The 12,796-nt window shown below is 41.0% G+C and overlaps 1 protein-coding gene across 1 annotated transcript in view; it reads left to right on the top strand.

Moving 5' to 3' along the window:
- Nucleotides 1–12,796, top strand: part of snrnp200 (small nuclear ribonucleoprotein 200 (U5)) — an 18,296-nt gene continuing 5,500 nt past the window's right edge. Inside the window, exons 1-35 of the mRNA XM_077521270.1 lie at nt 1–129; nt 244–317; nt 505–668; nt 1,227–1,398; nt 1,493–1,685; nt 1,787–1,842; nt 1,923–2,021; nt 2,100–2,252; nt 2,332–2,431; nt 3,209–3,345; nt 3,427–3,504; nt 3,775–3,948; nt 4,031–4,168; nt 4,273–4,428; nt 4,509–4,679; nt 4,759–4,952; nt 5,055–5,178; nt 5,520–5,669; nt 5,938–6,180; nt 6,262–6,450; nt 6,528–6,725; nt 6,800–6,952; nt 7,040–7,120; nt 7,374–7,457; nt 7,717–7,823; nt 7,899–8,017; nt 8,097–8,251; nt 8,327–8,516; nt 8,603–8,776; nt 8,856–9,016; nt 9,859–10,086; nt 10,167–10,358; nt 10,462–10,640; nt 11,930–12,081; nt 12,180–12,288. Of these exons, the coding sequence (XP_077377396.1) occupies nt 273–317; nt 505–668; nt 1,227–1,398; nt 1,493–1,685; nt 1,787–1,842; nt 1,923–2,021; nt 2,100–2,252; nt 2,332–2,431; nt 3,209–3,345; nt 3,427–3,504; nt 3,775–3,948; nt 4,031–4,168; nt 4,273–4,428; nt 4,509–4,679; nt 4,759–4,952; nt 5,055–5,178; nt 5,520–5,669; nt 5,938–6,180; nt 6,262–6,450; nt 6,528–6,725; nt 6,800–6,952; nt 7,040–7,120; nt 7,374–7,457; nt 7,717–7,823; nt 7,899–8,017; nt 8,097–8,251; nt 8,327–8,516; nt 8,603–8,776; nt 8,856–9,016; nt 9,859–10,086; nt 10,167–10,358; nt 10,462–10,640; nt 11,930–12,081; nt 12,180–12,288 (5,018 nt within the window). The 5' untranslated portion in view covers nt 1–129; nt 244–272. The remainder of the gene's footprint in view (nt 130–243; nt 318–504; nt 669–1,226; nt 1,399–1,492; nt 1,686–1,786; nt 1,843–1,922; nt 2,022–2,099; nt 2,253–2,331; nt 2,432–3,208; nt 3,346–3,426; nt 3,505–3,774; nt 3,949–4,030; nt 4,169–4,272; nt 4,429–4,508; nt 4,680–4,758; nt 4,953–5,054; nt 5,179–5,519; nt 5,670–5,937; nt 6,181–6,261; nt 6,451–6,527; nt 6,726–6,799; nt 6,953–7,039; nt 7,121–7,373; nt 7,458–7,716; nt 7,824–7,898; nt 8,018–8,096; nt 8,252–8,326; nt 8,517–8,602; nt 8,777–8,855; nt 9,017–9,858; nt 10,087–10,166; nt 10,359–10,461; nt 10,641–11,929; nt 12,082–12,179; nt 12,289–12,796) is intronic.

Consider the following 12,796-nt stretch of genomic DNA (forward strand, 5'->3'; position numbering starts at 1 on the left):
CTCTAACACCGGAAACGGAAAACAGCGCGGAGGCTGGAAGTTATCGAGCGTTCGTGTTAGCAGCGCTATTGTAACGCAACCCCATCGTGATCTTGGCTAAAGCTGGATTATTTTATCTACGTTTTCATGGTACACGTTTAAATCCTACGCGGATGATTGCCGCATCCATTTACAAGAAGAGTGTGGAACGAGTGGTGTGGCAGATTTGAGTCCGTCTCACATTATTATTATTATCTTTTAAAGTGCGCTGGAAGCTAACCTAAAGTGGCACCATGGCGGATGTTACCGCTCGTAGCCTGCAGTATGAATACAAGGCGGTGAGTATGGTTTTGTAGAATACTTTGCACACTGAACTTAATCTGGTTTGTTGTATTTTAATACCCTATAAAATATATTGAATTAATCTAATGGTTATTATTTTGGTCATTTTGTTAGCGTGACCATTAGCGCTTTAGCCTCGCTGGCTATATGGCCCCAATACATTATGTATGTTTTGAACCGTAGAACTCCAACTTGGTGCTGCAAGCCGATCGCTCCCTGATCGACCGCACACGGAGAGATGAACCTACGGGAGAGGTGCTGTCCCTCGTGGGGAAGCTGGAGGGAACCAAGATGGGAGACAAAGCTCAGAGGACCAAACCTCAAAAACTAGAAGAGAGACGAGACAAGTTAGTTTTATCATGACAAATTTCTTTTTACATTTCTGTATATCACTTGAAGCCTTACAACTAAATACTTTATTGTTCCTCATGTACTGTACAATGTCCACTTTTTAAACGTTTGGTTTAATATTCTAGAATGTTATATCAATAAGTATGGTTAATGGTTATAATTTACATTAACCTACTATATATGCACAGTTACTTGATTTCTTATAGATATTTCTGTGTAAATTCATAAAATAAATATTCTCGGTTTATTAAAATTGTTAAACCTGTTTCCACTGTCGTGGCAGCTCTTTCACATTCTCTCAATGCATTATTACAAGGTGTCTAAAAAATAGGTCAAATTGAATTCACAAACTGCACAATTTTCACTGACTGATGTTGAATATGATAGAAGGCTGAAAGTATTTTTTTCTATTCTCAAAACTTTCTGTAATGGTTAGAAGTTAGACAAAATATATTTGTAGTGATTTGTGTAATGTATTTGATTCATTTAAGATATTTCCTCAGGGCTTTTAATGGTTGGTCAAGTCATTCTTTTTATTTTTCTATCCAAAACAGGAGGCGAAAAAGAGATGAGGACAGACATGACATCAACAAAATGAAGGGCTTTACTCTTCTGTCAGAGGGCATTGATGAAATGGTGGGAATTGTATACAAACCTAAAACCAAAGAAACAAGAGAGACTTATGAAGTTTTGCTCAGCTTCATCCATGCTGCCTTGGGAGATCAGGTCTGTAAATGCAACTTTTCAACATCTGAGCTTTTGGTTCATATTCGTGTCCAATAACAATTAGTAAATTGACTTGACTGTTGTCTCCCTTTAGCCACGGGATATTCTGTGTGGAGCAGCAGATGAAGTCTTGGCGGTGCTTAAGAATGATAAAATGAGGGATAAGGAGAGGCGGCGTGAGGTCGAGCAGCTTCTCGGACCTGCCGATGACACGCGCTACCACGTGCTGGTCAACCTGGGCAAGAAAATCACAGACTATGGGGGTGATAAGGATTTGCAGAATATGGGTATGTCCAAAAGAAGCCACCTGGCCAATGAGTCATGTTTGTGAACTACACGTTTTCTTATAAATCCTCTTTTTTTTTTTTTTTTTTTTTTTTTTTTGTAGATGACAACATTGATGAAACATATGGTGTTAATGTCCAATTTGGATCTGATGAGGAGGTATGTTTAGCTTGTTAGAGCATTTTAGAAAACCTCAGTTTTGCAGCCTAATATATTTTTTTGACGGTATTGCTGCTCAGGAGGGTGATGAAGACAAGTATGGAGAAGTGCGTGATGAGCACTCAGATGAAGACAGTGAAGGAGAAGAGGCTGATGTGGGCTGCGCTCTTTCAGCCAATGTATGTGAACAATCCCGCTTGAGTAGTTGGTTTAGTCAGCCTGATTGTGTATTGCTAACGCTCCTCCGCCCCATTCAGCTTGGTGTCACAGGCGATGTGATGACTGTAAAGAAGAAGGACCTCCACCCTCGGGACATTGACGCCTTTTGGCTCCAACGACAGCTCAGTCGCTTTTATGACGATGCTATCGTCTCTCAGAAGAAAGCTGACGAGGTCTTAGAGATCCTCAAGGTCTGTTAACTGTCTTGTGGTTTGTGATATTGCAGTGTTGTTGTTTTTCTTACGAACTGAGTTTCTGTCTCTTCCCCAGACTGCCAGTGATGATAGAGAGTGTGAAAACCAGCTTGTCTTGCTTCTTGGCTTTAACACCTTTGACTTCATCAAAATTCTTCGCCAACATCGTCGCATGAGTAAGTGCTTGTTGCCTAAGTGTTACTCTGGCATGGAACAAGAAGAATTGATCCCTTAATAACACTTTTACTGCCACACGTTATCAAAAAACAACCCCACAGTGCCAGACATTTTTTAGCATTATAACTCATTTTTCAAGGCAAACGAAATATTGTGTGCTCACAATGTGGGTACCAAATGAAAGATTGCATTCCATTCTTTCATTAGGAAACAAAGTATGTTTCTATGTTATTCCCTTCTTTGGTAATCACCATTTGAAAATAGGTAATATAATTGACATTGAGCGAAAATTGAAAAGATGAGAAAACAAGCTTTGTGAAAAGATACATTTTCTCCACAACAGGTGGATGGTTGACACTAATATTTTTTGTTTAGTGACACTCTGTGAATTAGTTTTAATGTGACAAAGGCTTTGATCATTCGCGTCACCCTTGAAAACGTTCTATTTCATCAGATTCTGTCATGTTTCATTGTAATTTCATACGCCGGCAGCTCATTGAAAAGAGAAACATTGCTGCCATCTACTGGCCATAGTTAGTGGGTGTTTTTGTTTTTGCAACCCATTGACCAGGCAGCGCTGCATTTAGACGTTGCACTGCCCATTGAGTTAAAAAAAAAAAAAAGGAGAATCGTTGACGTCATTTGACATTTATGATGGCACACATCGTGATTTTACTAACTAGAGTTAAGATCCTCAGTGGCCTATAGTTGACACTAGAATTTGTCAATTGTCTGGTGAGTCAAAATTTAGTTTGCATGCTTTTCGCAATCCGCAGTTCAGTATTGTACAATGCTGGCAAGTGCTCAAAGTGAGGCAGAAAAAGAACGGATCATTGGAAAGATGGAGTCTGATCAGGAGCTGTCCAAGATACTGTACCAGCTGCAAGAGACGGAGAAGGAGGACATTATTCGGGTAAGGGGTCTTTTAATTTATTAGTATGCAATTATTGTTCATTTTTAAAATCATATTTTGTCGGGTTTTAATTATCTTTAGGAGGAGCGATCTCGCAGGGAGAGGGTAAGGAAGTCCCGTGTGGATGACATGGAAGCAATGGACACAGGCCACGGAGAGGTAAATATGCAATCGGGTTGATATAGTTGCTACATAGCATGGTTGATACGTACACCTTGTCACTGTTAGCTAAACAAACACCCGTAAACAAATTATGCACAGGCCACTTTGAAGATGGTATCTGTACTTGCCTCAAAATGCCTTTTGGAACTTTTCACATAATTATCATTATTGACTTATCTGGCAAGATTATCAAATTTTGTCTATATTGCCAAGCCCGAATGTGTTTAAGTTGGAACGATGTTTGACATCCATCCTTGTCCTACACAGGCAGTCGCCCCACGACAACTGTTGGACCTTGAAGACTTAACCTTCACTCAGGGAAGCCATTTCATGGCCAACAAGCGCTGCCAGCTGCCAGATGGTTCGTTCCGCAAACAAAGAAAAGGTTATGAAGAAGTGCATGTACCTGCACTCAAACCCAAGCCCTTTACTGATGATGAGGTTTGTTTTTGTATTGTATTGTTTTGTATTGCTAGAGAAGCTATTACACATGTGAAGCAATTCTTTATTATTGCATCATCAGGTGCTTGTTTCAATTGAAAAGCTGCCGAAGTATGCACAGGCTGGCTTTGAAGGTTTCAAAAACCTAAACCGTATCCAGAGCAAGCTGTTTAAACCCGCCATGGAGACTGATGAGAACCTGCTTTTGTGTGCGCCAACGGTAGGTTGATTTAGTGAACCACTGATGGGATTCATTGGATTTTCCACCCCAGAGATTCTTTCACATCTGCCTTATTTCTAAATTAATTTGATACCTGTGTGCAGGGAGCTGGTAAGACAAATGTTGCTCTGATGGCAATGCTTAGGGAAATAGGAAAGCACATAAACATGGACGGGACCATAAATGTGGATGATTTCAAAATAATCTACATTGCACCCATGCGTTCGCTAGTACAGGAGATGGTGGGAAGCTTTAGCAAGGTAAGTTTCACTACATAATACCTCAGCATGATCCTTTGAAAATGTTTTAAAAATCATTTTCTAAAACTTTACTCTTCCAGCGTTTGGCAAGCTATGGAATCATAGTGTCTGAGCTGACAGGAGACCACCAACTTTGCAAGGAGGAGATCAATGCGACTCAAATTATTGTTTGCACCCCCGAAAAATGGGATATCATTACTCGTAAAGGTGGCGAGCGTACCTACACCCAACTAGTGCGCCTCATCATCATTGTGAGTGGCGGCTGTGTGTGTCGTTTTTGGGACTCTGTGTTATAGAAAATGTTTGACATAAATGTGACTGCTTATGCAGGATGAAATCCACCTGCTGCACGATGACCGTGGGCCCGTGTTGGAGTCTCTGGTGGCGAGGACCATCCGCAACGTGGAGCTGACTCAGGAAGACGTGCGCCTGCTTGGTCTCAGTGCCACGCTCCCCAACTATGAGGACGTGGCTACCTGCCTGCGGGTTGATCCTGCAAAGGGACTCTTCTACTTTGACAACAGGTATGCCCTGTAAATGTTAAACTAGAAGCTTTTTTTTGGGGTAGATCAAATACACTGTATCAGATGGTGTAAATAGTGACACGTGTCACATTCTCCCTCCAGCTTCCGACCAGTTCCCCTGGAACAGACTTATGTTGGCATCACAGAGAAGAAAGCTATTAAACGTTTCCAGATCATGAATGAAATTGTCTATGAGAAGATAATGGAGCATGCTGGGAAGAACCAGGTATGTCTTTTATTACTTTGCATTTGAGATAAACACTGCCCCCTGTTCGTTCTGTTATTTCCCACTTGCGCCCTGCTGAAATTAACAGTAGTATAAATATTTGTTACCCATTTGTTTTAAGGGTAATGTAACGTTGAACGTTGTAATAGAAGTTTAAAATGATCTTTTGCCTGTTTTAGGATGAGGATTATTAATCAAGGCAATTACTGTACTTACTAAACTTTTCAATTGCACTATTTTTGCTATTTGCAGCAGGGCTCAGGTTTGATTGTGCTGGTTTTACTGTACCGTGATGGTATGTTACATTTAGATGGTCTCTAATTTGTATTTGTTTCTGCCAGGTGCTCGTATTTGTTCACTCCAGGAAAGAGACCGGAAAGACAGCCAGGGCCATTCGAGATATGTGTTTGGAAAAGGACACGCTGGGTCTTTTCCTTCGAGAGGGTTCAGCCTCCACGGAAGTGTTGCGCACTGAAGCAGAACAATGCAAGGTAACAAGTACAAAGATGATAATATAAAATTCAGGGATGCCAGGCGATTAACATGTTTATTCAGAATTAATCGCATTACTTCAATAGTTAACTCACGATTAATCGTAAATTTTATATCTAAATGTACAATAAAGTTTTCATACTCTTGTTAACATTAACTCAAATTTTGACACCCTTAATAAAATTAGCTGCTTTTGACTGTTTTTTTGTTTGTTTTTTCCCCAATTTATTTTGAACAATTTCTGATGACCAGATTTGCTTTTCCTAGAACCTTGAGCTGAAGGATTTGCTGCCTTACGGCTTTGCAATCCACCATGCTGGAATGACCAGAGTGGATCGTACGCTGGTGGAAGATCTGTTTGCCGATCGGCACATTCAGGTTCTGGTGTCTACGGCAACCTTGGCTTGGGGTGTCAACCTGCCAGCACACACGGTCATCATCAAAGGTACACAGGTGTACAGCCCTGAGAAAGGCAGATGGACCGAGCTCGGTGCCCTGGACATTTTGCAGGTCTGTGTCGTGAGCATACAAACCAGTATTGGCTTCTCTGACTGTCAAAAAATTTTATTATTGATTTTAACCCAATTGTAGATGCTTGGTCGATCTGGCCGTCCTCAGTATGACACCAAGGGCGAAGGTATCCTGATTACATCTCATGGCGAGCTGCAATATTACCTGTCCCTGCTCAACCAGCAGCTGCCCATCGAGAGTCAGATGGTGGGCAAACTTCCCGACATGCTTAATGCCGAGATTGTGCTGGGAAATGTCCAGAATGTGAAAGTAAGTTCCTGCCACGTACAGATCGACCATCAACATTAGTATTGGAGGTTTGAATCATTCTTGGTATTATATTTTAGGATGCGGTGAACTGGCTGGGTTACACCTACCTGTACGTGCGCATGCTTCGCAACCCAACACTGTATGGCGTCTCCCACGATGACCGGTCCACAGATCCCCTGCTGGAGCGGCGCCGGACTGACCTGGTGCACACAGCTGCCAGTGTACTAGACAAGAACAGCCTCATCAAATATGACAAGAGGACTGGCAGTTTCCAGGTATGCGCCCCAGTGCGTTTTTTATGATAGTTTTTCGTAGGCTGCTCCTAATTGTTCTCTTAATCTCTTTGAAGGTGACTGATCTGGGCCGCATTGCCAGTCACTTCTACATTACACATGACTCGGTTCAAACTTACAACCAGCTGCTCAAACCGACCCTCAGTGAGATTGAGCTCTTCCGTGTCTTTTCACTGTCTTCTGAGTTCAAGAACATCACAGTCAGAGAGGTATGTTGATGGACTCCAGACAAGTCACGTTAGTGTGTGTCAAAATAACACGCATGGATGCTTAAAATACTGTGGGTTTGTTTTTAGGAAGAGAAGTTGGAACTGCAGAAGCTGCTGGAGAGAGTTCCCATTCCAGTAAAGGAAAGCATTGAGGAGCCCAGTGCCAAGGTGGCTGTAAAAGTTGTACTTATACATTGACCTTGGCCAGACATGACAAAATCTCGACATGGGCTGGAATGTTCAAAAGGCAGACCATTTCTCAAAACAAATTCAACATTTTTTTTAAATAATTATATGTTTAATTATTTATTTAATTATTATTATTTCTTCTTTATTATTATTATTATTATTATTATTATTATTATTGTTATTATTGTTATTATTATTTTTTTTATACAATGTCTTGTTTCTGTTTTCACAGATCAATGTGCTGCTTCAGGCGTTCATCTCTCAGCTAAAACTGGAAGGCTTTGCCCTCATGGCAGACATGGTGTATGTGACACAGGTACAGTATATACAGTTACACGTTTATTAAACCCATTACGGTTTTGTTTTGTTTTGACCAATTCTTGGTCTCTTAGCCGATGAAATGCATCAGAATATGCACGAGAGGTTTCAAAAGTCACCCATAGGTTTTAGAGGCATGTTTTGCCAGGCGCTTTAGGTCTTCATGGGTTAATTATGCTCTTATGTGTACCCTGATCATGTTTCCCCAAGTAAATATGAGATCATACATCCAATGCTTTTTCAAAACACCCTTGCAGAGTGCTGGAAGGCTGATGCGAGCTATTTTCGAGATTGTTCTGAACAGAGGCTGGGCTCAACTCTCAGACAAAACCATGAATCTCTGCAAAATGATTGACAAGAGAATGTAAGTCTGTCACCAAAATCATAAATTGACTTTTATGTTCAGTTTGCAAAGTATTTTTTTCCTGACTTCTTTCAGGTGGCAGTCAATGTCCCCACTGCGACAATTTAAGAAGTTGCCAGAAGAAGTCATCAAGAAGATTGAGAAGAAAAACTTCCCCTTTGAGCGTCTCTATGACCTCAACCACAATGAGATTGGTGGGTTTCCCTCCTTCGATATTCTCGAAATTCCATCTACAATCCGAATCAGAGTAAGCCATGTTTCTCCTGATTTTAGGGGAGCTGATTCGAATGCCAAAAATGGGGAAGACCATCCACAAATACGTCCATCAGTTCCCCAAACTAGACCTCGCTGTCCATCTGCAGCCCATCACCCGTTCCACACTTAAAGTGGAGCTCACCATCACTCCTGACTTTCAGTGGGATGACAAGGTCACTAATTAAATGCTATAGCAGAAAATAATGTGCATCACTTGGCTGATGATGTTTCTATGTGGCATGTTTTAGATTCACGGTTCATCAGAGGCTTTCTGGATTCTGGTGGAGGATGTTGACAGTGAGGTCATCCTCCACCACGAGTATTTTCTGCTTAAAGCCAAGTACGCCCAGGATGAGCACCTTGTGACCTTCTTTGTCCCTGTATTTGAGCCTCTGCCCCCGCAGTACTTCATTCGTGTGGTTTCTGACCGGTGGCTCTGTGAGTTTAATACACATTCCTCTTTGTGTTGACATTGGAAACATTTCAAGTAACCCCTTCAATTAATATTGTTCTGATTATTTCAGCGTGTGAGACCCAGCTTCCAGTGTCGTTCCGTCACCTTATCCTCCCTGAGAAGTACCCCCCGCCCACAGAGTTGCTTGACCTGCAGCCGCTTCCTGTCACTGCTCTTAGGAACTCAGCCTTTGAGGCCCTCTACCAGAACAAGTTCCCCTTCTTCAACCCAATTCAAACACAAGGTACAATAAGGGGGTCAATATATTGCACAGGATCAAAGTGAACATTTTGTTTTGAATTTCATTTTTTGTCCTTTTCCAGTGTTCAATGCAGTATACAACAGTGATGACAATGTGTTTGTGGGAGCCCCCACTGGCAGCGGAAAGACAATCTGTGCTGAGTTCGCTATTCTCAGGATGCTACTTCACAACGCTGAAGGTCGCTGCGTCTACATCACCCCCATGGAGGCACTTGCAGAACAGGTATGATGTATTTGAAGGTAGGGCGGGGCAGTCAATTGTATTAATTAGTTCGAGTTTACAAGTCAGGTAATTTTTTATTTTTTTAAATTTTTTTTATTTTATTTTATTTTTTTTAAAAGACCGTTTCATAGTTCTATGGGTGTCCACTGCACCTGTAGGTTGCTTTGTTTGGTTTATTGGCCACATTTTATTTTGATAATAGTATATGGATTTGATGACCTTGTGCACACATACAATCAACACAATTGCATATCGCAGACACACATGTCGGATCACAGCAAACATACACCAAGGAAAAGACAGTGGCCAGAGACTGAAGTCATCTGAAATAAGTGAAACAAATCTGTGGGCGCGCGTTTGCATATTGTCCTTGAAATTGAATGTGGATCTTGTTGGCCTTAATGAATTGTTGGAAATTAAATTAAAGCTCCAACAATCACGCTGAATATGGCTGAAGATATAGTTTCCATGTAGAGTCTAAATGGAAGCTTTTGCGGCAAATATTTGACAGACATATGGACCAGCTCGACAATTATTTTATGAGGTTAAATTGTTGTACATTTTTAATTGTGGCATTTTGTCTTCTGACATGGTTTGAAGCTGAAGCAATTAGTGTCACGTGATCTGTAAAGAAAAAATTATTTCTATTTCTGAAGTTGATGCTGAGAGAAAAGCAAAACTTGCTTTTATTGTCATTTGCTTTTTCTGTAAGCGAAGCGCAAAATATTGATTAAAAGGGAATCAGATTTTTGTGAAGGGGAAAAAAAAAACCCTTTTATTTCAACCAACTTGAAGGCCAAAGAATTGTTTGAAAATGAAGTCTTCCATCTTCCCCTGGTTAGGTGTTTGTCGACTGGCACCAAAAGTTCCAGGACTACCTGAACAAGAAAGTGGTGTTGCTGACAGGAGAAACGAGCACCGATCTGAAACTGTTAGGTAAAGGAGACATTATTGTCAGCACCCCTGATAAATGGGACATCCTCTCTCGCCGTTGGAAGCAGAGGAAGAATGTCCAAAACGTCAGTCTTTTTATTGTGGATGAGACGCACCTCATTGGAGGAGAAAATGGGGTAAGAATAAAATCGTAGAAATAAAGCGCCGTGTTTAATCGGACATTTGGTCATGATTGAGCGTCTTTCTTTTTCACCAGCCTGTACTGGAGGTCATCTGCTCAAGGATGAGGTATATTTCCTCTCAGATCGAGCGGCCCATACGCATTGTGGCGCTCAGCTCGTCTCTGTCCAACGCCAAAGACGTGGCTCACTGGCTGGGTTGCAGCACCACGGCCACGTTCAACTTCCACCCCAACGTCAGGCCGGTGCCGCTTGAGCTGCACATCCAGGTGCGGAAAAAGTCTGTGCGCTTTGTCCAGCCTCTGCTTAAGTTTTGAGCAGGAAGTAACAAGTTAATTGCGCCACTCTGAAGTCTTCCATCTCGTGTTTTAGGGCTTCAACGTGAGTCACACTCAGACTCGCCTGCTCTCCATGGCAAAGCCGGTGTATCACGCCATCATGAAGCACTCGCCCTCCAAACCAGCCGTGGTGTTTGTGCCGTCCCGCAGGCAGACCCGCCTGACGGCCATCGATATCCTCACGTTCTGTGCTGCTGATGTGGTTCCGCAGAGGTCAGGCTCCATTCCGTTGGTGCCAAATCGCATCACAGTGGAGAGTACAATTTGCGTACTACGGAAGAGGATTAGGGCCAAGAAGAGGGAAAAAAGGCTGGTAGGATTCTCACTTTATTCTCAGAATTCTGACCATAATGTCAAAATTCTGAGAATAAAGTAGGGCTGGGCGATATACAAAAAAAAATATATATATTTATTTCAATCATTTAGGATGATTGCGATTTTAATCTCATTAAACAAAAAAAATATTTAAAGGTTTCATTTATTTTAAAATAATTCCTGTGCAAAATGTTCAGACAACAATCATGTAAACTGATTCTTAATCAGTTTTAACATAAACGTAGCAATCATGGTTTGTCCTTCAATGCCACAATTAAGTAGTTGGTAGCTATTGTAAACATCTTGTAAATCACCCATCCACAATTCTGCCACTTATGCAAAATTACAACTCACAAAAACATTTGGATGTAACAACACAAGAACAACAGCATTTAATAATCCAGAAGACAAAGCTTGATTTCACGATTTGGCAAATTTTCAACGATTCCATTTTTAAAATGACAATTAATCGAATTAATTTGATTTATTGCCCAGCCCTAGAATAAAGTCAGAATCCTGCCAGCCTTGTTTTTTTTTTTTCCTCTTCACTGGCCCAAATCCTCCTCCGTACAGCCCAACTAAATCACAGTCCACCTGCTTAACTCATTTGCTCCCAAAAGCCTATAAGTTTGTTCTATTTTAAATATTACCATGCTTCCAAAGACGTATTTATATACGTTTTTTTTTAATGCTAAAGCATAAAGAAGGCTTTGATGCAGCCTCTGAACTGAAGAGAATGCTTAAAGCAATGATAGTTATTACAAAAAACGGCCAGTAGGTGGCAGCAGAGTATAAGAGACCAAGCAGGGCCATGTTTTTCCCCACTGTTTTAAACAGATTTGTAAATAATGATGAAACTTAGCTATATTTATTATAATGCTAATTGCTGCAAAACTGAAACAGATAGAAATATACTTTTTTTTCCTGATGAAACAAGAGACGCTAATCGTGCTTTTGGTAGGTTCCATGTTTTTATAGCAATAGAACACAATATTCTGTGGGCCTTGCAAAATCAGTCAAAATCCAGGAAAGCAGTCAGGAGCAAGGGGGTTGCTTCAGTGAAAATGCCCGGGAGTGAATGAGTTAAAAAAAAAAATGCTCTTTATAATGCAGATTTTGAACCACAGTTGATGGGTCTGTAATGGTTCCCCCTCATTGTCCAACTGTAAATGTCCGTCGTCTTTTAGGTTCCTGCATTGCACGGAGAAAGATCTCACACCTTTCCTGGATAAGATAAACGACGCAACCCTGAAAGAGACTCTGGCCAACGGTGTGGGCTACCTCCACGAGGGCCTGTCTGTAACCGAACGGAAAATAGTGGAGCAGCTCTTCAACTCGGGTGTGACCACTGATCCTCTGCACTTTCTCTGCACTGCCTTTGACTGTAAAGGTTTCAGAGGTCATCATTTCTGTCTTGCCTGTGATGTTGTTATCCAGGCGCTGTTCAGGTGGTGGTGGCATCTCGCTCCCTCTGCTGGGGGGTCAACATCTCTGCCCATCTTGTCATCGTCATGGACACGCAGTACTACAACGGTATCATACATGCGTAAGTAAAGATGAAACGCTAAGAATATTTCGGGCTATTGCTAAGGGAAAAAATAATTGCTGTTTCACTGATTTTTTTTAAGTGCAATTTTGCAAGCATTTTTTTTTTTTTACAGTAATGTACCTATTTTATAACCTTTATGAAGGCAACACTTATTCAACTTTTAAACGAGATAAATGTGAAAAAACATAAATCCTCAATGAAAAAAAGTGTATAAACTGTGTGGTGAGGGGTTTTAGAGCCTTAAAACATTTAGAATAAATGTAAAACATAAAGCTAACTACTTTTCGGATTTGATTTATTGCGGGTATTTTTTGGAACCTAACCCCAGCGGAAAACAAGCGAACACTGTATATGTACTTTTTTACTTCAGAGATTGTAAAAAGGAAGTACCACAGTAAATTTTAGGTCATGCAAAACCCCACAAAACTGACTTAAATTATATGACTTAGATGACAGCGATATATTGAAAAGTTGTGTGATTAAATAAGATCCTCTTTCAATTAAT

The sequence above is a fragment of the Festucalex cinctus genome, chromosome 5 (assembly GCF_051991245.1).
Source record: "Festucalex cinctus isolate MCC-2025b chromosome 5, RoL_Fcin_1.0, whole genome shotgun sequence".
Lineage (NCBI taxonomy): Eukaryota > Metazoa > Chordata > Actinopteri > Syngnathiformes > Syngnathidae > Festucalex > Festucalex cinctus.